Source organism: Colossoma macropomum, unplaced genomic scaffold (genome assembly GCF_904425465.1).
Source record: "Colossoma macropomum unplaced genomic scaffold, Colossoma_macropomum, whole genome shotgun sequence".
Classification (NCBI taxonomy): Eukaryota; Metazoa; Chordata; class Actinopteri; order Characiformes; family Serrasalmidae; genus Colossoma; species Colossoma macropomum.
In genome coordinates this window covers 49,332,920-49,358,969 of record NW_023494787.1, presented here as the reverse complement: position 1 = coordinate 49,358,969, position 26,050 = coordinate 49,332,920, and the positions used below count along the sequence as shown (strand labels likewise).

General features: G+C 38.7%; 1 protein-coding gene across 2 annotated transcripts in view; it reads right to left on the bottom strand.

The window, feature by feature from the left end:
• Positions 1-25,404, bottom strand: part of LOC118806220 (T-cell differentiation antigen CD6-like) — a 30,623-nt gene extending 5,219 nt beyond the window's left edge. Inside the window, exons 1-12 of one of the 2 annotated variants that reach the window (XM_036567690.1) lie at positions 25,065-25,404; positions 20,756-20,916; positions 19,542-19,586; positions 17,486-17,764; positions 10,676-10,951; positions 7,723-8,037; positions 4,494-4,808; positions 4,252-4,311; positions 2,712-2,843; positions 1,651-1,767; positions 1,442-1,555; positions 451-525 (exon numbers count right to left, since the gene is read on the bottom strand). In XM_036567690.1, the coding sequence (XP_036423583.1) occupies positions 451-525; positions 1,442-1,555; positions 1,651-1,767; positions 2,712-2,843; positions 4,252-4,311; positions 4,494-4,808; positions 7,723-8,037; positions 10,676-10,951; positions 17,486-17,764; positions 19,542-19,586; positions 20,756-20,807 (1,780 nt within the window). In that variant the 5' untranslated portion in view covers positions 20,808-20,916; positions 25,065-25,404. Of the gene's footprint in view, positions 1-450; positions 526-1,441; positions 1,556-1,650; positions 1,768-2,711; positions 2,844-4,251; positions 4,312-4,493; positions 4,809-7,722; positions 8,038-10,675; positions 10,952-17,485; positions 17,765-19,541; positions 19,587-20,755; positions 21,470-25,064 lie in introns of those variants that run through there. The other variant, XM_036567691.1, reaches the window with a different exon arrangement.
• Positions 25,405-26,050: the final 646 nt, after the last annotated feature.

Sequence of the window (26,050 nt, the reverse complement as noted above, 5' to 3'; positions counted from 1 at the left end):
CAGAACTGTTCACAGTGGTGGTGATAGGAACCAGACGTCCACCTCTAAAAGCTCCCTCACAGAAAGTTACTACATGAAATGGTTATGAATTCACTGCCTGATGACTGAGATGCTGCAGGCAAAATAGTCCCCAAAGAAAACTTTTCCCCCCAGATTTATTGCTATTTTCCCATCATCAACATTCCATATAAACTCAGAAGACTCGTGTAGGTTCACTGGTGGCTTCTGATAGTAAATAAAATGTCTATATTTGTTGTAGTCATGGGGACCCCTGGTTCCTATCACCACCAGTGTAAAGAGATCTGCACCATTTCACACCAAATCACTCTGAATGACTCTCTTTAGATCTCAACCACTGAATTAGGAAGAAATTTTGAAAATGTAGTGGAATTGCCCTTTAAGCCATCTGACTACAGATAAAGGCACATGTTTATGACACTCCACACTCACCCTCCTCAGTCACACTATGCAGGTTGGCACTTTTTAGAGCTGGATTCCGGTTCTCCGTACTGTACCGCGTAGAGTCTGTAATCAGGAGGTTGAGCAGTTTTTACTGTAGTGCAAAAATATAGTCACAATATGTGTATAGATAACATTTGTAGTATATATTTTCACACGTCATACTGCACTAAATCCAGTTAACCAGGACTAATTGTGCTCTCTTTGTATTGAAACAAGCTGGTGTTCAGTGTTCTGGTGTTCAGTGTTCTGGTGTTCAGTGTTCTGGTGTTCAGTGTTCTGATGTTCAGTGTTCTGGTGTTCAGTGTTCTGATGCTCAGTGTTCTGGTGTTCAGTGTTCTGATGCTCAGTGTTCTGGTGTTCAGTGCTCTGCTGTTCAGTGTGTTCTTTAAGTACTGATGATAAAGGCATGTTTTGATAAGTTATTGTTAGAGTTGTTACAGTAACAATGAACTACCATCACTTTGCTCTACTTATTTTACATTTTCAATCCCTTTTTGGTCCTATAGATGAATAATAATAATAATAATAATAATAATAATAATAATAATGAAGTTTCTTTATGAAGTACTCAGTGCTGAAATAATAAAGAAAATAAAACATAAAATTATTAGTACAAAACGTAAAAAAAATGAAAACTAAAAAAATACATCAAATCATACAAGAAAAAGTGAGAAATGTTTATAATGTTAAAACAATATAAGACAATAAAGACATGCAGAGTAAATTAAATTGTAAATTATTAAATAAACAAAGGAAAACTACACAATGAAAAAAGCTTTAATAAAATACATAATTCATAATTGATTTATTTTTAATAAAAAAATTGTGTGTATATATACATATATATATATATATATATATATATATATATATATATATATATATATATATACACATATATATATATATATATACACACATATATATGTACACACACTCAACACACAATTACCAGAATATATATATAATCTAGACTCACTGCGGAAGGTGGACAGGGGGAAGGGTGTGTCCGGCCCGCTGTCACTCGGGTCATAGTCGGTGTCGCCGCTCTCAACGCTGCTCTGAGTCCACATCTGCGGGGGCATTATCTGAGCTGCAGAGACATAATTGGTACAAAGTCAGAGAACGTCGTCTTATAAGGGAGCTGATAAATATGTTCAGGTCGTTTCAGTACGCGTGTGCACTGACCGCCGAGTTGGGGTTCATTGCTGGTGACCTTAACGAGGTGGATGGCGTCTCTGTAGTTGTTCTCTTCGGCCCCTGCAGCCGTCTGTAGACTGGCATACTGCTGCTGAACCTTCAGAGCTGTGGGAGACAGAAAATGCACCGTGGCAGTTTTGGACTTTACTGACCACTGACGAATATACAGTGAAGAGGGAAATGAGTCATCACTTACATCACTTATATACATATGCACATGCCTGCTATTGTGGTCTACTTATTTAATATTTATATTTATATTTATTAATTTAACAGATGCTTTTGTCTAGTGTGTAAGCCAGACTGGTACAAAGAACAAGGAAAAACTAATTAAATAAATATTATGATAATTCATTAAGTGCAACCTTTTTGGTATATAATACACACACATTTCCCAGAACTCCTTGGGAGACCATGTGACAGTGGAACCTTCCCAATCCACCAATTACCGTACTAGTAAGTACGTACTGAGTACTAATCTGTCTCACCTGTTCTGTTCATCATGTGACCAGATCTAGCCAAGTATATAAGTTTTAGACTAGCTACTTGCGAGGTGTTGCTTCTCCTGGTAGAGCTACTGAATGTTCTTGTACATTTGTTTTTGTTATATTTGTCCTCTGTGTTTTTTTTTTTTTTTGGATCTGACCACTACTACTTACTGACTATGAGTTTTGCCAAACCCCTAACTAATAAAGCCTCAGTTCTCATTTTTAACCGTGAGCGTCTGGCTGGTTCTGTCACGTTACGCTGGACTGAAAGACTCCTTATAACTTCAGTGTGAATGGGTGGAGCTAAACTGCAGTAGGCTGAATACTCAATTATAAACAGGCTGATTCAGCAGCTGAGTTTTCATATATGGACTGTATAAACTGAGCATACAGTATAAAGTTTACATCATTCATATTATTTTAAAAAATAGAGAAAGTTTTTCATTACAGGGCCCTTCAGCATTTTTCTATAAATCTACAAATTCAAGGTCAAGGCTGTTAAAGTCCCTGTAAGCTGTTTTAGAGACACAACAGCACCGCGCTTTACGAATGAAAACCTACCTCTTTTTTTCCTAGCAAGGCAACACAAGATGACGTTTGTGATGAGCGCAATCAAAAGAGCACAGGACAGTCCGATGCAGCCCAGCAGCTCCAGAGTCCAGAAGTCTGTGGGTCCTGCTGTGGTCATTTGCACTTAGGAGAGAAAGAGTTTGCATGTAGGAGTCATCAAAAATGACAGTACTTTCCACGCAGACGGGTTGGAAGTTTGACAACACTTTCTTTTATAATCCTACAGTTCCAGGTAAGAACCAGGTAAGTGTCAAGTGCAGAACAACTAAAGTACTCGATTATCATTTCAGAGAAAATGTCTTGATGTAGCAAGACCGTGTAACTAAATTTCACTGGAATGCCAACCTACGTATTTACAGTATATGGCAAAAAGTATATGGACACCCTATTAATTATTGAGTTCAGGTGTTTCAGCCACAACCATTGCTAACAGGTGCATAGAATGAAGCCCATAGTCATGCAGTTTCCATAGAGGATCACTGGCAGTGGAATGATCGTACTGAAGAGCTCAGTGATTTTAACTGTGGCACTGTCATAGGACGCCACAAGTCAGTTCTTGAAATTTCTTCCCTGCTAGATCTGCCCCGGACAACTGTAAGTGCTATTATTGTGAAATGGAACCATCTTAGCAGGGTTGCCGAGTGCTGAGGTATATCTTCTCTATTGCATCACTCACTTCAAAACTGCCTCTGGAAGCAACATCAGCACAAGAACTGTGCGTTGAGAGCTTCACAAAATAGGATTCCATGGCTGAGCAGCTGCACACGAGCCTAAGATCATAATCGGTACAAGATATGCGTAATGCCAAATGTCAACTGGAGTGGTGTAAAACATGCCACCACTGGACTCTGGAACATGTTCTCTGGAGTGACGAATCACACTTCACTATCTGGCAGTCACATGGATAAATCTGCTTCTGGCGGATGTCAGGAATGCATAGTGCCAACAGTAAAGTTTGGTGGAGGAGGGATAATGAGCTGGGGCTGTTTTTCAGGGTTTGGGCTCTTAGTTCCAGTGAAGGGTGATGTTAAAGCTACAGCACACAAATAGATTTTAGACACTCATATGCTTCCAGCTTTGTGGGAACAGTTTGGGGAAGATCCTTTCCTGTTCCAGCATGACTGAGCCCCTGTGTACAAAGTGAGCTCCATAAAGACATGGTCTGACGAGTTTGGCGTGGAGGAACTCTAGCAGCCTGCACAGAGCCCTGACCTCAACCCCATTGAACACCTTTGGGATAAACTGGAATAGAGTGCCAGGCCTTCTGGTCCAACGTCAGTGCACTTACCTGATTAATACCTGGTACAAAAGGGACCACAATAGGGTGTAAAAATAAAATAAAGGTACAAGAACTGGTTCCAATTCTAAAGTTGAAGGTTCTTGTCACCAGTAACCCTTGTGGCTTAACCCAAACATTACTTGTTTTAATTCTAAAACAAATTAGAAGCTGCAAAGACAAAGTAAAGTTTCAGTGCTATTATTATATTATTATTTTACTACATTTTAAGTGCTCCTCTCAAAAAATACTTACCTGTTCTTAATGCAGGTGTAGTTGCCTTTGGACTGGTAGGTTGCGGCAGCCCAAGAGAATCTATGCAAAACAAAAAAACAAGTCCATTTAGTAGGTTAATAAAAATGCTGTATAAAATATAATAATAATTAAAAAAGAATTAATAAGTAATACCTTCCATATTCTACCAAACGCAATGTCTCCTAAGATATCTAAAATAGTGGTAATTCAAATGCTTGACATAAATACACAGGTTTACTTACCGCTACAAACTAATCCTGCTGCTTTATTTCCATCGCAAATCTGGTTCTTGATTGCATCAATCTCTGTACACTGCCACAGGTTTGTAAAGGTCTTTTCACACATGTAATACCAGCGCATCCCATTTTTATAGGTAAAAAGCTCTTCAAAGCCAGTGAACTGTACTGCACTCCCACAGCCCAACATGGCGCAGGCCATCGATGCTTCTTCTTTGGCCCAGGAGTCATCACATACTGTCCCCCATGATCCATTGCGATGGATCTCCACTTTGCCCGAGCAGCTGTCCAGCCCTCCGGTCAGCCTTAGAGCTTTGTACTCTTCAGAATGGGTAAGGTTTCCAGAGAGGTGAAGAAATCAGAATCAGAATCAAGCTTTATCGGCCAGGTTTGCTTACACATACAAGGAATTTGGTTTTGGTTACAGGAGCTCACAGAGCACAGAATCAGACATTTACATGTAGTGAATAAAATAAAATAAAATAAAATAAATATTAAATAAAATACAATAAAATAAGATAAAATAAAACATGCATTCCTACCATCACTCACTCATACACACACACAAACAGACCCATACACACACACACACACACACACAGTCATACCTGTAAGCTTTACATTGTGTAAGGTATGTGTCTTAAGTTAAAGTGCTGAGTGCAGCAGCAGTTAAAGAGTGTAGTGGCAAAGAAAGGGATCAGTGAGGGAACAGTCAGATAAGTGGGCTAATAATGCAGGTACGTGGGGTATCATTTAGATGAGTGGGGTAATAAGGCAGGTAAGTGGGGTAACAGTCAGTTAAGCGGGGTAATAATGCAGGTACGTGGGGTAACAGTCAGATAAGTGGGGTAATAAGGCAGGTATGTGGGGTATCATTTAGATGAGTGGGGTAATAAGGCAGGTAAGTGGGGTAACAGTCAGTTAAGCGGGGTAATAATGCAGGTACGTGGGGTAACAGTCAGATAAGTGGGGTAATAAGGCAGGTAAGTGGGGTAACAGTCAGATAAGCAGGGTAATAATGCAGGTACGTGGGGTTACAGTCAGATAAGTGGGGTAATAATGCAGGTACGTGGGGTAACAGTCAGATAAGTGGGGTAATAATGCAGGTACGTGGGGTAACAGTCAGATAAGTGGGGTAATAATGCAGGTACGTGGGGTAACAGTCAGATAAATGGGATAATAAGGCAGGTAAGTGGGGTAACAGTCAGATAAGCAGGGTAATAATGCAGGTACGTGGGGTAACAGTCAGATAGGTGGGGTAATAAGGCAGGTAAGTGGGGTAACAGTCAGATAAGCGGGGTAATAAGGCAGGTAAGTGGGGTAACAGTCAGATAAGTGGGGTAATAAGGCAGGTAAGTGGGGTAACAGTCAGATAAGTGGGGTAATAAGGCGGTAAGTGAAGTGCTAAAATAAACACTGGTCTAAACTGGTAGTTCCAGAGGATGGAGTTGACAGTTTATTGTAAATTTTACATTGATCACATAAACTATGGCGTTACAGCTTAACTAGTTAAAGGTAAAGTTTGATGAAAAATCTAATTTATGCAGTTTTCCTCCATTACTGTAAAATGTAGTCTGTTAACTACGGCCTATTAGTTGTCTGAAGTTTTCACACTGGAGCTCTGAGGCTAATGTAGCTAACAAGGAATGGATGCTTGCACTGCACCAATTAGCATGATGCTTACCGCATGCCACATCACACACTACCCTCAAACCATGTGGAGTTGCTGAATGATCCCTATTAGACTTGCTTATGTGGTTTCTGACACTGCATGACACAAAGTCATATCTGACATACTGGATGCTACTACAGCTTAAAGCTATGTGACATAGAGGAACGCGAGGATCAGCCTAACGTGGGGCATCATTTAACACGGGCTTTTTATGTTCTTTTACTAGTTCAAGCAGTGAATGCTTTTAGCCACATTACCACATTTTCTAGCCACAGTCTCCCACCAAAATTCAGTAGGACTGGCCAGCATTTTAAAGAGGTCTGTGCCAAAGAGTGTTTTCAGGGCATGTAAGTCACTTTTTGTCCGGTTACTGAGCTGTTTTTGTAAATCTCAAAATCCAACCTTATATTACTTCAATCACCATGCAGCACCGTTTTGAAGCAGCGAGTGCAGCTGGGCTTAAGTTCAGCCTCCGTACTGCGGGGTTAGTTCTTACACAGCGTTACAGCTCAGACACCTTTAGTAAACAAACAAGCAAATTTTGTCTTTTTGTTGTTTGTTTAAAATGAAAAAGAAAAATCGGACTTTCTTCTACTTTATTAGGATCTTTCGGACGTCAGTATTTCAGTTGTAAATAAGTATATTAATGAATTTGACAGTAACAGTTGGTAAAGCTGTAGTAATTCAGAAACAATGTTCATATTTTACTGATGTGTGATGTTTTTATTTGCTGTCCTTCACTGGACAAACAAAACATCTTTGACACACAGCCTCATGTCAGTTTTCATATATAATTTGATGTGTGTGTATCTATCAGCTGATCTGTCTGTCTTATAAATGATAATATATCATGCAGTACAGCTGGAAAATATATTTGTTTCTTACAACATAGAATTATATTGTATGTATATTGTACATTAGTTTGCACTAATTCATCAGACTTTTAGAAGGAGTGTTAAACTGACCCTCTGTCTGTTACAGTGAACTCACCCATGGGCTGCTTAAGCAATAGAAGACAAGAGGGAGTGTGTTATCGCGAAATAACATTATGGTTGTGATTTGGTCACTGTAGATCATCACAGCCGTGATGTTATAGCGATAACACATGACCTCGAGTGTTCTATTGATTTTATACAACAGTTACATAAATAAAGTAAGAAAAAATAAACTGGGCCGTGAACGTGGCAGTCTGCTGTAAGTACAGACTGAGGCATAAAATTGCTGCAATATCAGGTTCAGCTCAGTTTTGTCAGTTTTTGCTGGATCAGTATTAATGTTGTTTTGTTCCAGTCAGTCTGTAAAGCATCTTACAGCCCATTTAGTTTGGCGAATGGTGTTGGGTTCATTTTTTGGCTGATTCCAGGTTGTTCAGGTGTCACAGCTGCCGACTGAAAAGCTGCTCAGTGGTGATGACAGTTTGGGAATTTAGTGTAGTCTTATCTTCAGAATCTGACCAAGAGGTTAGGCTTAGATCAATGTTTGGTGTTAGGGAAAATGAAGGTGAATTATTAGAGGAATGCAAGTTCAATGCAAGATAAGCTTAGACCATCTATCACATCATACCTGAACACACCACTCCAGCATCCTCTTTATGTCCACAGTCATGGTGGTCCTTCACTGCAGGACACTCCCATAGACTCCTCTCTTTTCCTGTGCAGTTCAGCTCGTCCAGGTGAATTGGCCCTCTGCCCTGGCCGTACGGCTGACCCTGCCCCGAGACTGAGATGGCGTATCCACAGCCCAGCTGAGCACAAACAACATCAGCGTCCTTTTTGTCCCACTCGTCATCGCACACTGTGCCCCACTGACCCCCTCGCCACAGCTCCACGCGCCCACCACAGCGATGGCTTCCTCCACTCAGTTGGGCCAAGCGGTTACCTGGAGCGACGCACACAAGGGTCAGTCAAATCCTATTCAACATCCTGCTGGTTTGTTTTATTTGGAAAACCCATTAGTGCTGTTTCCAGCAAAGAGGCTCTAACTACAAGGCTGTGTCCAAAACCTCAGGCTACCATACTAAACATACTAATGAATTTTAATGCAATTTGTGTACTTAATGTACTATTTTTTGACATACTATTTAGTATAGTATGTAGTATATACTTCATAAGGCCCGTTTCTTGCTCAGGTGACTGTTTATGCTGCTTATAGCAAGAAACGGCCCTGCAGCTAATAAGCAAAGCCTTACTGAACTCAAATAAGAATGGTACGGCCTACTGAGTATGTTGAATCCGCCTAAGTGAGCAAAAAGAGCCCTCTGATTGGTTGTTCAGCCCAGCAAATCAGTGAATCCACCATTTCAATCCAGGTTTTAACAAGTCCTCGCCTGCTGGGCCTCAGGAGAATCCTTGCCACCATCTTAAGGGCTGGTCTGTTACTTTATAAGCTCAAGTTAAGTCTGTTAAATGAGCCCTTGAGGGATCAAGAGAACACCAGTTGCCCAGAAATCATTGCGTCGTATGACGTTTCCCTTCTCAAGCCTGAAAATAATGATGGAGAGACGTTATAAAGGAGGAGACCTGCACTTATTGAAATATGAACGGGCTTATAAGCTCATAACACTCAACATGGTGTCTGTTTGCGAGGAAAGTCCCGCTCTTCAACAAAAAGAGCCAATCAGCCTGCTGTTTAAGCTGCAAGCAGGAAAAGCACCTCATTGTGGAGATCTGCGTAGGCGTAGGAGCCAGAGCACGCTGAAAATTATGGTTTTTGCATGTTATTTGAGCCAAACGTTGCAAATTATTTCTGCTGTTTTTGTCAGATTTTATCACTGATTTCAATTATATATTTTAAACGTTAAATTGGCTTGTAGTTTCAGTTTTATAGGTCTCTCCCCATTCTAACAAATAAGAGCCTGGTCTTGTTTGGCTTGAAATAGTTCAGGTCATGTCTTCAACACGGTGGTGGTAGTATGAGGGAAGACTGACTGAGGGAGGGAGGAGAACTCTGAGAACTTGGGCTGGACTTCTGGGCAGCTTCTGCCTGTAGATAGAAGGACAGACCCCCTCATAGCTGTAGTACTGAGCACTGAGGAGCAGGGAGGAGACGGGGTGGCGGTGGGGATCGCGAACCTTTCATCACAGGAATGGAAGGTGAGGATGTGAATTTATGTGGCGTTAGATTGGAAGAAGGGGGGGTTTCAGCCATGCTCCTCCCCCCAAACTTCAGTTATAACATAACTACATGAATTTTCCTAAAATGCTTTAGACTTTTTTACCACTAGAATAAAACATTTAAACATGAAAGTTACACAATTAGAGATGCATGTTTTTCTTTGGACAGCTACAATATCTGTTTTCTCTCACCTACAACCTTCCTCAGACCTAAAGTACTCCTCCATTAGGTGTTTCCTATATCCCATGTAGTGTTATCTATCTTTCTATTACAGTGTTTTCTTGTTTGTTTTGATGTTCTGTGCGCTGCTTTGGCTGTGAGTATCTTTTGGGTTCTTGTAAAGTGCTTTGTAAGTATCATATTTTTATTCAATTCACATAAGAGCATCATATAATCACTACATCAAAAAAATCATAACTGATCAAGTAAAATGATTTTAACCCTCTATTGCACGATGTTGCCTCAGGGCAACAAACTCATTTTCCTCACTTTACAATAACGTACATACATACAATACATATTTAAAGACGATGATAGGGTTAGCGATAAAGGGAAGAGTTTGAGTAAGTCAATAAAAAGCATGTACTTGGTCATAATATCTCTTATTGGGCACTTTTAAACTTTTTAAACATTCAGTATCAGTTTTTTTTGTCATGAGATTTTGTAGAAATGTGTTTGTTGCCTAGAAGCAACACTGTGTGACATTGGAATGGATTTAGCCAGTCACAAGTCAGGTCTCACCACTTCAGGGAACACAGCTCTGTATAATTTTTTCCCATTGTCACACATTGTTGCCTCAAAAGATTAAATCAAGGACCAATTTATGCAAGAAAAGTGTTTTTTTTTTTTAATTGCTCTCATAATGCGTGCAGTAGAGGGTTAATTCTAGTCGATACATCTAATATTTCTTATTTTGAGATGGTTGTGCACTTATTATAAGATTATCGGGCTTATTTCGAGACACTTTTACTTGTTTTAAGTAATTTTATTGAGTAAAATTGTCTCACTATATTGGCAGATAATTTTGCTGGTTTCAAGCACATTTCTTAAAACAAGCAAAATTATCTGACAACGTAGTGAGATAAATTTACTTAATAAAATCACTTCAAACAAGTACAAAATGTAAAGAAATAAGTCATATAATCTTAAAATAAGCTTACAACAATCTCAACAGAAGAGAAGTTAGATTTATTGACCTGATTAAAGATCATTTTACTCGACAAGATGCCATTTTTCAAATTAACTCATTAATCAATAAACAAATCTGTCAGTTCAAGTGTTTGAGTGGTGCTTCTGGTGCAGCGTCAGGAAACGCTGTATCAGACTGTGATGCTCCTGCCTACAACATCGAGATAATGAGCCATTAACACGTAGTTACACCCAGACATTGTTCATGGCTTACCGCATTCCACTGTAGAAAGCTGTGTGCAGTCGCTGCTAACCACCGTGGAGCAGTTCCGCAGGTGGAAGTTGTGGTAGAAGCAGCCTGTGAGGCAGGTACTGTTAGGCGGCGCTTTGGTTCTGCTCTGTGGAAGTGCATCTCCACAGCCGAGACTCTGACAGACCTCGCTGGGCAGTCTGCGCGCATCCTCTTCGGTCAAAACAACGGCCTGTTCGTTTTCCGGAGATCTGAGATTCCAGACGCAGTAGCCGGTCGCTGCGGTGATGTAGGGAGCAGCTGTGAGGAAAAGGTTTAAATGAGTTAAAATGTTCATAAAGCACTTTTTACAAGACATTGGACCTCATTAATCAGATTCATCGAAGTTGCATAGAAATGAGGGCAGGATGGAGCCCTCAGACTGACCTCCCAGACAGCAAGCATATATCGGCAGAATGGATATTTGTGATAATAAACAAAAAACATTTAGTGAGTTCAGATCATGCCTTCAACATGGTGGTGGTAGTATGAGGGAAGATTGATTAAGGGAGGGAGGAGAACTCTGAGAACTTGGGCTGGACTTCTGGGCAGCATCTGCCTGTAGCAAGAAGGACAGACCCCCTCATAGCTGAAGTAGGACTGATGTAGGGCTGTGGAACAGGGAGGAGATGGGGTGAGGGTGGGGATTGTGAACCCTTCATCACAGGAATGGAAGGTGAGGATGTAAATTTGTGGAAGCGCATCTTCCCAGCAGAGACTCTGACAGACCTCAATGGGCAATATGCGCACGGCCTCTTCGGTCAAAACAACGGCCAGTTCATTTTTGGAGATCTGAGATTCCAGACGGAGCAGCTGGATGCTGTGGTGATGTAGGGAGCAGCTGTGAAATTAGGTAAATTAGTTCAAGCGTTTAAAAAGCACTTTTTACAAGACATTGGACCTCATTCATCAGATTCATCGAAGTTGCACAGAAATTAGTGCAGAATGGAGCCCTCAGAGTGACCTCAGAGTGACCTCCCAGACAGCAAGCATGTATTGGTCCGCTGGTTTGAAAAGGTCGGCACCCCACTGCTGGTTCTCCCCCTCAGACCGCCCAGATTATTGTCCTGCACACAAGCTCTAACTGGTTTTTAAACTCCTCGAACAGATTTTAAATGCACAGAGACTTTTATTTTAGAAAATAAACTTGCACAAATTTTACAAACAACCGAGAGAAAAAAAATTAATGACTAGGCCTGATATAAAATGATTCTATAGATAGTGTTGTTGCCGACACTGAGCTGGATTAAAAACATTCACTAAACTGATTTACAAAGTACAACTAAAGAAAGGAAGAAAGGAAAAATCAGTGAATTGGACTGTGAGGGAAAATCAGTGATGATAAGTGGACTTGTGTCTAATACTCTGCTTAACTGCCACTGGACCGCCAGCTTTGCCATTAGCTGGCCGACAGTGGACCACTGTCCTCTTGCTATCAGGGCTGTTATTTACAAATCATATCAAACGATACGCCCAGTTTACTCTCATATAAACTGAGAGTTGGTATGAGCCAATTAAAGGAAAGCGCTCAGCATACAACTAGAACGAACCGCCAAAAGATCTTAGATGTGCTCAAAATTTATTGATTTTTAACATTCGATGTAATTAAGACTTTAACAGCACATTACCTTCAACCTGCTAATTTAAATTACACTTAAATTGCACCCATTTGTTTCCTTTTTATGTTTTTTTTATTTTGCTTTTATCTTTTTCTCTTTCCTTTAATGATGTTTTATTTATTTATTTATTTTTCTCTCAATCCTTTTAGCCTTTTATTTTTGTTTTATATTGTTTCTCATTCTTAAGCACACTTTGTCATTATTTTTCCTTTTGATGTTCTTCTTGCTGTTAATTATATAAAGCACACTGATTGCCTTTGTAAATGAAAAGTGCTACATTAATAAGCTTGTCTTGTCTTGCCTAAGGTCTTCTAGGACATTTCTCAGATGGTTAAAATATTCCTCTCAAATTTAAGCCACACACACTCTGACCAGGCAGAGTTTAACGGAGCTGTGTGTGGAATTTTCATGCAATTATTTTGTTAGCAAATTTTACACAACTTGATGAATCAGACATTGTCCCATAGCGGCTTTAACAGAGCTCCGCAATGGGACAAACTCCCTAAGAACATGAGGAGGAACCAAGACTAAAAAAGGAGGAGGAGACACTCAGAGGAACTAAGATTCAAAATTAGCACCTACCTAAGAACATGAGGAAGAACCACTGAAAGGAACCGAGACTCAAAAGGAAGAATGTCCTAAGAGCTTGTGGTAGAATCACAGAAGAGAACCGAGATCAAAAAGGAAGAACCTCTTTAAGAGCTTGAGGAAGAATCACTTACAGAAACCGAGACTCAAAAGGAAGAACGTCATAAGAGCATGAGGTAGAATCACAGAAAAGTACCGAGATTAGAAAGGAAGAACCTCTTTAAGAGTTTGAGGAAGAATCACTGAGAGGAACCAAGACTCAAAAGGAGATCCACTTGAAGAGCATGAGAAAGAACCACTGAGAGGAACCAAACTTCAAAAAGAAGAACTTCCTAAGAGCATGAGGAAGAACCGCTGAGAGGAGCCAAGACTTATAGGAAGAACCTCTGAAAGAGTATGAGGAAGAACCACTGAGAGGAAACAGGACTTAAAAGAAAACCTCTGAAAGAGTATGACAAAGAACCACTGAGAGGAACCAAGACTCATAAGGAGAACCTCTCTAAGAGTATGAGGAAGAACCACTGAGAGGAACCAAGACTTAAAAGAAAACCTCTGAAAGAGTATGAGAAAGAACCACTGAGAGGAACCAAGACTCATAAGGAGAACCTCTCTAAGAGCATGAGGAAGAACCACTGAGAGGAACCAAGACTCATAAGGAGAACCTCTCTAAGAGCATGAGGAAGAACCACTGAGAGGAACCAAACTTCAAAAGGAAGAACCTCCCTAAGAGCATGAAGAAGAACCACTGAGAGGAACCGAGATTCAAAAGGAGAACCTCTCTAAGAGCATGAAACAGAACAACTAAGAGGAACCAAGACTCATAAGTGGAACCTGTTCTTCTCTGGTCTGCGATGAATGGTGTGACAGTAGTTCCAGTGTAATGTGCACCTTATGATTTCAGTATTAATAGTCAGACTCGAGCATGAGCACAATAGCTGAGCTGAGTTGTTATGATAATGTGAGTAATTAGCAGAAAATATAGAGCTGAGAACAAAGAACCGGGGAACGGAACATTCTTAAAAGAGTTCTCCCAGTACTGTTTTTCAACCTTTCTTTCTTCTACAGCTGTGGAACCTGTTCTTGCCACAGACAGCCAGTTTGACTCATTTCCCTTTAGTAAAAAAACAGAAAACATAAAAAGTGTTTAACAGAAGCTGAAGCGACTGAAGCGACTCCCCACTGGCTGCTATTATAAGAGCATTTGGAGTCTGAAATGATGGTCTGTGTGTCAAGGTGAGCGACTTTGACCTCAAGTGAAGAGATGAGTTTGCTACACGGACACATCCAGGTGAGTTCCAGTGCTACTTGTCGTTTACTGAAGTGTTCACACACGAAGAAAAGTATTTACACTCTCAAGAAGAGTTTAACAAGCTAAAGTTCAGCCTAGTGACTCTGTCGGCTCCCCAGTCAACATCCGGAGTCACTCAAACTCCAGCCTAGTCAAGTCCTAAAATGACCGTCACAGTTCTGTACGTTTACATGTCTTATATTCCCCAGTAAGTATTGTTCAGCTGACTTTAATCTTACTCCCTTTCTCTCTACAGATTCTCCTTTGCTGACCATCTCCCAGGGTCACTGTGGATCCTGCCAGTTTCTAGAAGTGGACAGGTTCAGCAGCACCACCATTCCAGCAGGAGTTAAGGTAAGCATACACACCTCTTTCTATAGAATACATTTGATATACAACCCCTTTTCCAAAAAAGTTGGAACGCTGTGCAGAATGTAAATAAAAATAGAATGCAATGATGTGCAAATCATGTAAACCATATTTTTAAAGGAAAATACTACAAAGACAACATATCAAATGTTGAAACTGAGAAATTTTATTGTTTTTTGAAAAATATATGCCCATTTTGAATTTGATGCCAACAACATGTTCCAAAAAAGTTGGGACGGGGGCCTGTTTACCACTGTCTTTCATCACCTCTTCTTTTAACAGCACTCTGTAAGCGTTTGGGAACTGAGGAGACACTGCTGTAATTCTGAAAGTGAAATGTTTTCTGTTCTTGTTTGATGTAGGATTTCAGTTGCTCATCAGTTCAGGGTCTCCTTTGTTGTATTTTTCATTTCATAACCCTCCAAATGTTTTCAGTGGTGACAGGTCTGGACTGCAGGCAGGCCAGTTCAGCACTTGGACTCTTTTAATATGGAGCAATGCTGTTATAATACATGCAGGATGTGGTTTGACATTAAGGCCTTCCCTGAAAAAGACGTTATCTGGATGGCAGCATATGTTGCCAAAACACGTATATATCATTCAGCATTAATGGTGCCTTCACAGATGTGCACCCCTATACCATCATGAATACTGGCTTTTGAACTGTGCACTGAGTGGTCAACAAGCTGATTGGTCAACAAGCTGAGTGGTCTTTAGCCCGGAGGACACAGTGTCTATGATTTCCAAAAAGAATTTCAAATGTTGATTCGTCAGACCACAGGACACTTTTCCACTTCCCCTCAGTCCATTTTAAATGAGCTCGGGCCCAGAGAAGGTGGCAGCGTTTCTGGATCCTGTTTATATTTAGTTTCTGCTTTGCGTTTTAGAGTTTTAACTTGCATTTGTGGATGCAGTGGTGAACTGTATTCATAGACAGTGGTTTTCAGAAGTGTTTCTAAACCCATGCAGTGATTTCCACTACAGAATTAGGTCTGTTTTTAATGCAGTGCCGCCTGAGGGTCCAAAGATCACGGCCAGCAAATTCTGTTTCATTGGCCTTGTCACTTGCATACAGAGATTTCTCCAGATTCTCTGAATCTTTTAATGATATTACGTATCGTAGATGATGAAAAGCAAATGTTCTTTTGCTGTTTTATGTTGAGAAACATTATTCTTGAATTGTTGCACTATTTTCTCGTGCAGTCTTTCACAGAGTGGTGAACCCCTCCTCATCTTTACTTCTGAAAGACTCAGCCTCTCTGAGAGACTCTTTTACTGACCTGTTGCCAATCAACCACCAGGTGTTTTCTGTTATGAGCCTTTTGTTGCCCCCCGTCCCAACTTTTTTGGAAAGTGTTGCTGGCATCAAATTCAAAATGGCCATATATTTTTCAAAAAACAATAAAATTTCTCAGTTTCAACATTTGATTTGTTGTCTTTGTACTATTTTCAATAAAATATAAGGTTTAAGTGATTTGCATATCATTGTATTTTGTTTTTATTTACATGTTGCACAGCGTCCCAACTTTTTTGGAGACGGGGTTGTATCATATGTGATTAACAGTCCGGCTGACGAGTCAGGCCCCTGTGATATCATCACACTGTGAGAGTCAGTCGTGTGCTTCACATACAGCTGACAGATCAGCCTGAAAAACGAGTTCATATAAAGTCTGTATTATTCAGTAACACAACAGGCAACAGACATTTCAGTGCTTAGTTTTATACGGAAGCCACTCCCACAGATTCCCATTGCCTTCTTCTCCTTCTCCATTTCTGACAGCAGTATGTCTCTATAGTACACACACACACACACGCACACACGCACACGCGCACACACACACGCACACACGCACATGCACACACGCACACCCACACGCACGTTTTCTAAACCACTTATCCTTCTGGGTCGTGGGGAGAGCTGGAGCCTATCCCAGCAGCCATTGGGCAGAAGGCAGGAAACACCCTGGACAGGTCTGTCTCTATAGTAAGTGTATTAAATATGTTTAATATGTCAACATATTAAATAAATATAATTACTTATTTTCTAGAAATACTGACTTGCTATGATATTATGTCAAAATAATTAGTTGTTGGATTTTAAGGAGGTGAGTAATTATTTAAGGATAATAAATATAATGACATTTTTCAGTGTTTCAAGAAAATAAATAATTATTGCAGAATATTGAGTAAATGTTTAGAGAAAATAAGTAATAATTTCAAGAAACTAGGTCACATTTAGAGAAAGTAAGTCATGATTTCAAGATATTAAGTCAATATTTAGAGAAACTGTCATTGTTTAAGACGTTCAGTAAATATTTAGAGAAAAGAAGTCATTATTTCAAGATAGTAAGTCAATATTTAAGAAAAGAACACATTTAAAGATATTAAATTAAGATTTACAGAAAATAAGTAATTATTTCAAATATTAAGTAAATAAATACATAAACTAAGTCATCGTTTCAAGCTATTAAGACAATATTTAGAGAAAAAAAGTTTTTTAAATATGCTAATTTTGAGAAAATTTGAGATATTAAGTCATAGAGATATTAAGTAATTCAAAAGGAAAACCTCTTTAAGAGATTGAGGAAGAACCACTGAGAGTCAATATTTAGAGAAAATAAGTCATTATTTCAAGCTATTAAGTCAATATTTTGTTATTTGTTTTAAGATGCTAATGTTGAGAAAATGTGAGATATGAAGTCAGAGATATTAAGTTATTTTGAGACGTTAAGTCAGTATTTTGAGTAAGTATTTTGACACACCGCTGTCAGAAAGCCTGGTGGGGATGGTTTATTGTCTAAATGTGAAATCTTCCTGTGTGACATACTCACTGGTGCATCGCTGTGTTAATATGATTCTTCTTTGTTCTTAATCTGCATGACAATCTCTCAATCAGAGCAAAACATCTTGAAGAAACCCCTCAGCTCTTACCGCAAATGACTTCAGATACGGCTGTGCAGCTGCCCCCAGCAGCCTGACTGCAGTTGTTCAGCATGTCTTTGTGGTAGATGCAGCCTGTAAAGCAGCTCGCATTGGGGTCTGCAGCGCTGCTGATAATCTTGTAGACTCTTCCGCAGCCCAGAGTCTGACACACATGAGCAGCGAGGGGGTCCAGAGACTCCTTTGTGAAGACAGCCGAACTCTGATTCTCTCCTCTAGAGCTCACCGTCCAGGAGCACGGCCTGGAGGTCTGGGAGACGTACAGATTAGCTGGAGGAAGACAAAATGATGAAATCAGTTCCCCTCATTTATTAATACAGAGCTTATAGTTTAGTTTTACAGTAGAATTCATAGTAGTTACTGAACAATTCATAAATATACTAAATAACATACAGTAGTTACTGGACAACTCATAGTAGCCACTGCATAGTAAATAATTACTGGATAATAAGAGTAGATTCTAATAATAGTTTACACTGGACAAGGAAGATATTGAATTCTTAGTAGTTACTGAATTATTCATAGTAGTTACATAATAATTCACACTAGACTAAAAAAATCTTGAAGTTACTAAATACTTTGTAGTAGGTACTGAATAATTAATAGTAGGTACTGGAGAATTCATAGTAGATACTGAAGAATTCATAGTAGATACTGAAGAATTCATGGTAGATTCTGAATAAGCTATAGTAGTTACTGGATAATTAATAGTAGATACTGAAGAATTCATAGTAGATACTGAACAATTCATCGTAGATTCTGAATAAGATGTAGTAGTTACTGGATAATTAATAGTAGATACTGAATAATTCATCGTAGATTCTAAATAAGGTGTAGTAGTTACTGGATAATTAATAGTAGATACTGAATAATTCATCATAGATTCTGAATAATTCATAGTAGATACTGAAGAATTCATGGTAGTTGCCAAATAATTCATAGTAGTTGCCAAATAATCCATGGTAGATTCTGAATAAACTATAGTAGTTACTGGATAATTCATAGTAGATACTGAATAATTCATCATAGATTCTGAATAAGCTATAGTAGTTACTGGATAATTCATAGTAATTACTGGATAATTCATGGTAGATACTGAATAGTTAATGGTAGATACTGAATAATTCATAGTAGATACCGAAGAATTCATAGTAGTTGCCAAATAATTCATAGTAGTTGCCAAATAATCCATAGTAGATTCTAAATAAGCTGTAGTAGTTAATGGATAATTCATAGTAGATACTCAATAATTCATAATAGATTCTGAATAATTCATAGTAGTTACCAAATAATTCATAGTGGATTCTGAATAAATTATAGTAGTTACTGGATAATTAATAGCAGATACTGAATAATTCACAATAGATACTGGATAACTATTAATAGAGACTGAGAACTTCGTTGTAGTTACAAAATAATTCATAGTAGTTACTGAATCATCAACTATTGTTTACGCCGTTCGAAAACACCGCCTCAGAAATGGTCCAACATTACTTGGAAAAAAATCATACATTAAAAGTTATTATGCAGATTTTCAGATCTTTGATGAGTGTTTGAGTGTTAATATTTAAAGTTTATCATTGTTGCTGAAATCGCACTTTGAAATGTTATCTCCAAATCTATCTCCACATGAGCAACAGAGCAGCAGAGTGATGTATTCAGCAGTGCCTACGCCCAAACCTTCGGCTGCTGCGCGAAACAAAAGGTTACAGTGGAAGAGCGATTGCACCTGCAGCAGTTCTTAAAAGAGTGCAACACACCACAACATCACTGCCACATCCTGTCACTAACTTCACTATGTGAGAACAATACTCACAGCAAAAAAAAGCAAAAAATTCAATAAAAACTCCCTGCACTGCAGAAGACTGCTGTATGCCTCAGGGTCACTTCAGGCCACGAGTGGCGGTCAGTCTTTATTTTCAATTTATACTACAGAAATGAACACGTTTTGGCCCTGACTTATGGTTTTCCACAGTCTTATTCTTTATCTCTTTGTTTCTTTGTTTCTTTGTTAACGACAGCCGTACACATTTAAAGTTTGACTCACGCTCTTTGCCGTCCGGAGATTTTGGGGTGGTGAGATTCTGAAGTGCTGAAAAATAAGCCGCACAAAAATTTCCATAATGAAATTAATCATTTTTCACATTATAATGCAAGTCATAGTCTAATCTCAAGCACAGTTGTGGGTTACCAGTTTATCTAAACAAGGCACCAGGTTGAACCACAACACTCATGTTTCTGAACAGCCTGTTAGCTGCCACTGGCCACTGAACGACCACATTTAAAGCCCTTTACACAGCGACGAATGCAAACGCACATGCAGTTACATGAGACTCACATGTACAGCACTGTGCAAAGTCCACCCTTCATTTACTTCTTCCATTCAGAACAGCTATTAAGTCCAAGTTATTCACTTGTCAGACACAACAGAAAAACATTTGCAAACCGCCCCAAAGTCCAGACCTCAACACCACTGAATGCGGGGTTACTTCAATTGTAAGAAGCCGAAAATTAAACCAACTTCTAAGACTGAACTTTAGAGGTGTGGAGAAATATCCCTGCAGATTTCTTTGGGAAACTGACAGTGAATCTCCAGATATATTTAATTATTGAGGCTTTTGGGCAGTTTTCTGTTAAATAGGCTACATGTTTTCTCCCGAAAAATGAATAATGGCTATTTTGACTGGACATTACATAAACAAAGAGTGGTTTCTGACTTTTGCACAGTGCTGTTTCTATGTGTATTTGTAACAATACAATGGAAAAAGTCTGTGACATGGTAAAATATGAGATACACATTAGATAAATATGTTGTATCTAGCATCAAATTTCTAAATACATACATATATGAAGCAATTATATGTGTAGATACATTAGTTACTCATTATAAGGACATTTGATGCCTCATACATGAACATATACTCAAACTAACCTCACACAAAACTATATAAAATAATCAAAATATTCTGTTTCAGCCAACAAAGCACTTTTTGTAAGTTGCTCTGAATAAGAGTGTCTGCTAAACACCAATGATATCATCCACACATTAACAGTATTATGTATTCTACTATGTATTCTGTTCTTCTTGGAAAAGGTTTTACATTTTAAAGGTGTGGAAATAAATGAAAGGGAGAAGAGAAGTCCTCGCCTCAACTATTCACCCAGAAAACAGTGTAAAGTACAGGAACAAAGTCTTTATTAATGCATAAGCTGACAACAAGCACACAAATAAAAAGATATAATGGATAATAAGGTACAGACCTTCACAGCAGACGAGAGCTTGAAGGACCACCACGATCCTGAAGGCCTCCATTCTTCATGAGTCGAGTCCTCACGCTTTCGAAACGGAGAGCATCATGATCGAGAAGAAGGAGAACACGACAGATACAGTCTCCTCCAGTCTGCAACCTCCTTTCATTCACCTCCACGTCATGTGACGTGGCAGAAAAGTGGTGAAAAAAAGTGTTAGTCAAAGTTTGTGAGCACCTGCTTGAAACCAGATTTGCTGATTATCTGCACTTTAAACTTTGTAAACTTATATACTGTATAACTTAAACCTATAAGTTTACCTAAATGTTTTTAAACCTATATGTAATATATATAGTAAACCTATATGTTTTTGATTAAACAGATAATCATAACACAGTTGTGTTACATTTTAAATTAAAATTTAAATGAATGTTATTTTTATGATTATGAATAAAAACAAGTCCAAATGACTTAGAAGTCCAGCAAGACATGTGGTGTGATTTCCTCCCTGTTAACCAGACGCATTGAGTCTGAAGGAGAATTCCACCAAATTTTCCACAATTTCGGCACAATACACTAACATAAATAAATAACAAGTAGGTCGTTCAGAGTGGTTTGGTGTGAAATGGTTCAGATGTCTTTACAGTGGTGGTGATAGGAACCAGGGGTCGCCATGACTACAACACAAATATAGACATTTTATTTACTATCCAAAACCACCAGTGAACCTACACGAGTCTTCTGAGTTTTATATGGAATGTTGGCGATGGTAAAATAGTGAAAATCTGGAAAAAAAAAAGTTTTCTTTGGGGACTTTTTTGTCTGCATGTCCTCTTCGCCATGAATACATTTTTAAGAACACGTTTTAGACCTTCTCAAAACTGCCGTAAAACAGTGTCTCAGTCATAAGGCCGTGAATTCATAACCATTTCATGTAGTAACTTTCTGTGAGGGAGCTTTTAGAGGTGGACGTCTGGTTCCTATCACCACCACTGTGAACAGTTCTAACTCTAGAACAGAGCATCTCACACCAAACCACTCTGAGCGTCTCTGTTTACACCTTAACTGTGTAATTCTGCAGAAAATCAGTGGAATTCCCCTTAAAGTGAAGCGGGGTGTATTTATAGGAATCCAAGATTCAGAGACAGTGTTCATTTGACGTTTACTCATTTTACTGTTTTCATTTTCAAATGTTTACGCACATTTATGATATCAAACTCTTATGAAAGGAGGTTCCAGCAAGTGTACTTTGACTGATTCTGTTTGTCTTTGAGGCAGACAGCATTTGTAGTTTACACAAGCACAAAATAACATGATATACAGTGCAATAACCTAAATAATAATAATAATACAAATACTACTACTACTACTACTAATAATAATAATAATAATAATAATAATAGTTATAATAATAATAATAAATAATCAAAAGTAAAGCTTCTTTTTGTGACTGTGTCCTCTTTGTGCAATTAAAGAAGTCTGGAAGGGGGATTAATCAACAGATTAATCAACTGAAAGAAGAGTTACACAGATTTTTCAAAAATTCTGTATAATTAAGTGGTTGAGACGTAAACAGAGTCGTTCGGAGTGGTTTGGTGTGAAATGCTCTGTTTCAGAGAAACTTACCGAGTCAGAGTAAGTGACAGTGGTGGTGATAGGAACCAGACGTCCACCTCTAAAAGCTCCCTCACAGGAAGTTATTACATGAAATGATTATGATTTTCTGATTGTTTTAAGAAGGTTTTGGACTAAAATATATTTCTAATATACATTAATGGTGGAGGGATACATGCAAGGTGTTGTGTAGCAAAATAGTCCTCAATAACAAAACAGATTTTCAGATTTACCATGACTCAACATTAGGTAGGTTCACTGGTGGTTTTGGATAGTAAATAAAATGTCTATATTTGTGTTGTAGTCATGGCGACCCCTGGTTCCTATCACCACCACTGTAAAGAAATCTGAACCATTTCACAGCAAACCACTCCGAATCACTCCATTTGCATCTCAAACACTGAAACATACAGAAATTTTGAAAAAACATCACAAGGTCAAGCCTGTCCAATAGGAGGAGAGGAAAGGAACATTCATATACAGTCCTCTCTTTGGGCTAAGCTCATCCAGCTTAGCATGAGAGATCCTGCTTTGAAGCATGTCCCCGGACGCTCAGTGTCATTTGCAATGATGTGACTTAACAGTGTCAACAACATGCATTTTCTCCAGATGAGCTCCAGGGGGCGCTGTTGTTCAAATTCCATTTACCTCTAACAGTCATAGTTGCCTTTTGTCTTCATATAAAACTAGATTGCTCTGCTTATGCTGGTGCCAAACTACAGCACAGGGCAGGCACAGTGTGTTTATTTTTTTTATGCTGTAAATAAATAATAAATTAGTCACATGTCATTTTGTGTGTGCCTATTTCAGCATTTCACCTGCTGTTCCAGATTAAGAATTAGGATCGAGGTCAGGTCAGAGTGGTTTGGGGTGAAACATTCTGTTCTAGAGTCAGAAATGTTCACAGTGGTGGTGATAGGAACCAGACGTCTGAAGAATTTAATGCCTCTAAAAGCATGTAAATGTATATATGATCTAGTAAGAGAGACTGTAAGAGCTCTCACAACTGTTTGATTAATAATGCTAATTAAAGGCTAATCATAATAACCACATAGCCTCACAAGATATGAATGCAGTAAGCCTAAACGAGGATTCAGGTACTACAGTGGTTCCCAAACTAGGGTACATGTTGCTAAATGATGTTAGGGCTTTGAAAAATTCTGACGTTTACAAACCAAATTGACAGTCTTTATTTTTTGGAAAGTGTTGTATACTGTTAATTAATTCGTTTTTGAACGCGGCGTATGTACAAAAACAAAGAGAGGATTTTTTAAAAAAAGAAAGTATATCTGTTTTTAAGGCGTGTGTAAAGCTTGTAAGTTTACTTGAGTTAGTTTCATGTTCACAGATACAGTTTATAGTTATAGTTTAGCGAGAAAGTTACACAGACGTTCCTTTTTCCAGACGGTCACATCAGTCACTCTGCTCAATAAAAGTAATTTATAAAAGTGCACGATATGTTTGTTTATCCTCAACAGTATTCTGACTTGTGACTAGGCCACAGTTTAAAGCCTGATAGACCAACCAGGAAATCTGTTTGCAGCACAGAATGTTTATCTAGTATTTCGCCCCAAATTATTATTATTTTTTTTAGCATTTTTAAGTTTGTTTATGGTTTTCTGTTTCATTTTTTCACTGATCAATGCCTGGTCTATTTTCTAAATGCCACACTGCTTCAGTGCGGCATCTGGGACGCTCTGCTGCTTCACACGCACAGCCTGTGTGAAAGCTTTGACCATTTGGGCGCCGAAATGAAAAGCAAGCCTTTCCGTGTCGCTCACGCCACACAGAAGTGGAATGTGTGTCAGGCCTTAAATGCCAAGCAGCTGATATTACCATGCTGTATGTGATCTATAGCACGTTTCGTTGTTTACTGTTAATTTTACAGCTGCAAACTCTCTCGCACACGCCTCACGTGTGTCCTCATATTGACCACTGCCTGTGCTGCTGCCTTTGAGATTACAAATGAAGAACGTTCACTCCTTTTCCTCAAACTTGTGAAGTATCCCTAACATTGTTTATTGTTTATAAAGTTCTATTCCATATGCATATCATTGCATCACAAACATGATTATTGAATGGAACTGATTTTACACAGCTTAAATGCCTTACACTGTAAAAATGTAGCAATTTACTGGCAGCAAATCTGTTGTATATTCACAGTAAATGTTTTACAGTATTTTACTGTATTCAGTTTAAATACAATGATTCACTGGCAACTGTGCTGCCAGTTATTTATTGTAAATTGCATTTTCCGGTATGTTACTGTAAACCAATGCACCGCTATAGATGTCGAATCTTTTACAGAACGACCCTGTAAAATATCAAACCAGTATTTTACTGTAAAATAAATAATGTAAATTTACAGCTTTTTATAGATGATGCTTAGTATAAAAATGCTGTAAATTGTCTCATTACATTAAAAAGGAACAGTTGTAGTGGGGAACTGCATAAAACAATGTCTTTGTCATTCTGATCGCGTGACATACTACAATACAACACAGATTTACCTTTGCTCTGAAGCTCTAAATGGCCTTAAAACACCTCATTGTCTGTCTGTTTATCATCTTAGATCTGTAGATTTTGGCCTTCTGCAAATTACAGAAACAGTGGAGAGGCCTTTTTCTGTTTTTTATGCTTCTAAACTCATAATCTCTTACAATTAGGCAGTCAAGTTCAGTCGGAATTAGTAAGAAACTTTTGTTACCTTTTTTATGGTCCTGTATCTCAGTTGTAGACGGGGACTCTTCTGGTGGTAATACCTTACTAATGCTTTAGTGTGGTTGTTTTACTGCAGTGAGTTCCAACTAATCAAGCTGGAATCCCGGATCATGTTGGCATTTACTTTCGGTTCCATTCACTCCAACCAGATATGACACAATGCAGAGTTAATACATGGGATGGAAAAGGCCAGGGAGGAAGTAAAACTAGCATTACAGTTAGCCGCAAAGAGAACTAATAGGCAGCTCCTCAACAAGCTTTGTCTCTCTTTCTCTTCAAACAGCAAAAAAAACCCTGAGTGGGTCGTCTGCCCACACACTTCTCGGGAACACCAATCCAGCACATACAGTTCAACACACATCAACAAAAAGAATCACACTGTTTAGACCTCATTTACCCCCTTAATGTCCTTTAATCTTTCTTTAGTGAATGTGCTTCCCCATTGTCTAACTGAGCGACACCACATGAAGGAATAAAGAGCTCACTTTCTCTAGTGCATTGTTGGAGGACAGCACAGTGTAGGAAAGGTATGGAGATTTATTACATCTAGAAGAAAAGACAATGAGTGCGTTTACATTACGATTTTTCAAAATGTCTGCATAATTAAATGGTTAAGGTGTAAACAGAGTCGTTCAGAGTGGTTTGGTGTGAAACGCTCTGTTCTACAGAAACAGAGTCAGAACTGTTCACAGTGGTGGTGATAGGAACCAGACGTCCACCTTTAAAAGCTCCCTCACAGAAAGTTACTACGTGAAATGGTTATGAATTCACTGCCTGATGAGATATTGTTTATTGTTTTACAATTGTTTTGAGATGATTTTTTTCCCTAAAATATAGTTTAAAATCCACAATGAGTGTGTTTACATGCACTCAATAATCTGATCATAATCAGATTTTGGCTGTCATCTGATTATTCAAATTGTCATGTAAACAGCTCACTCTGATTTCTCAGATCAGAGTAAAGTCTAGAAA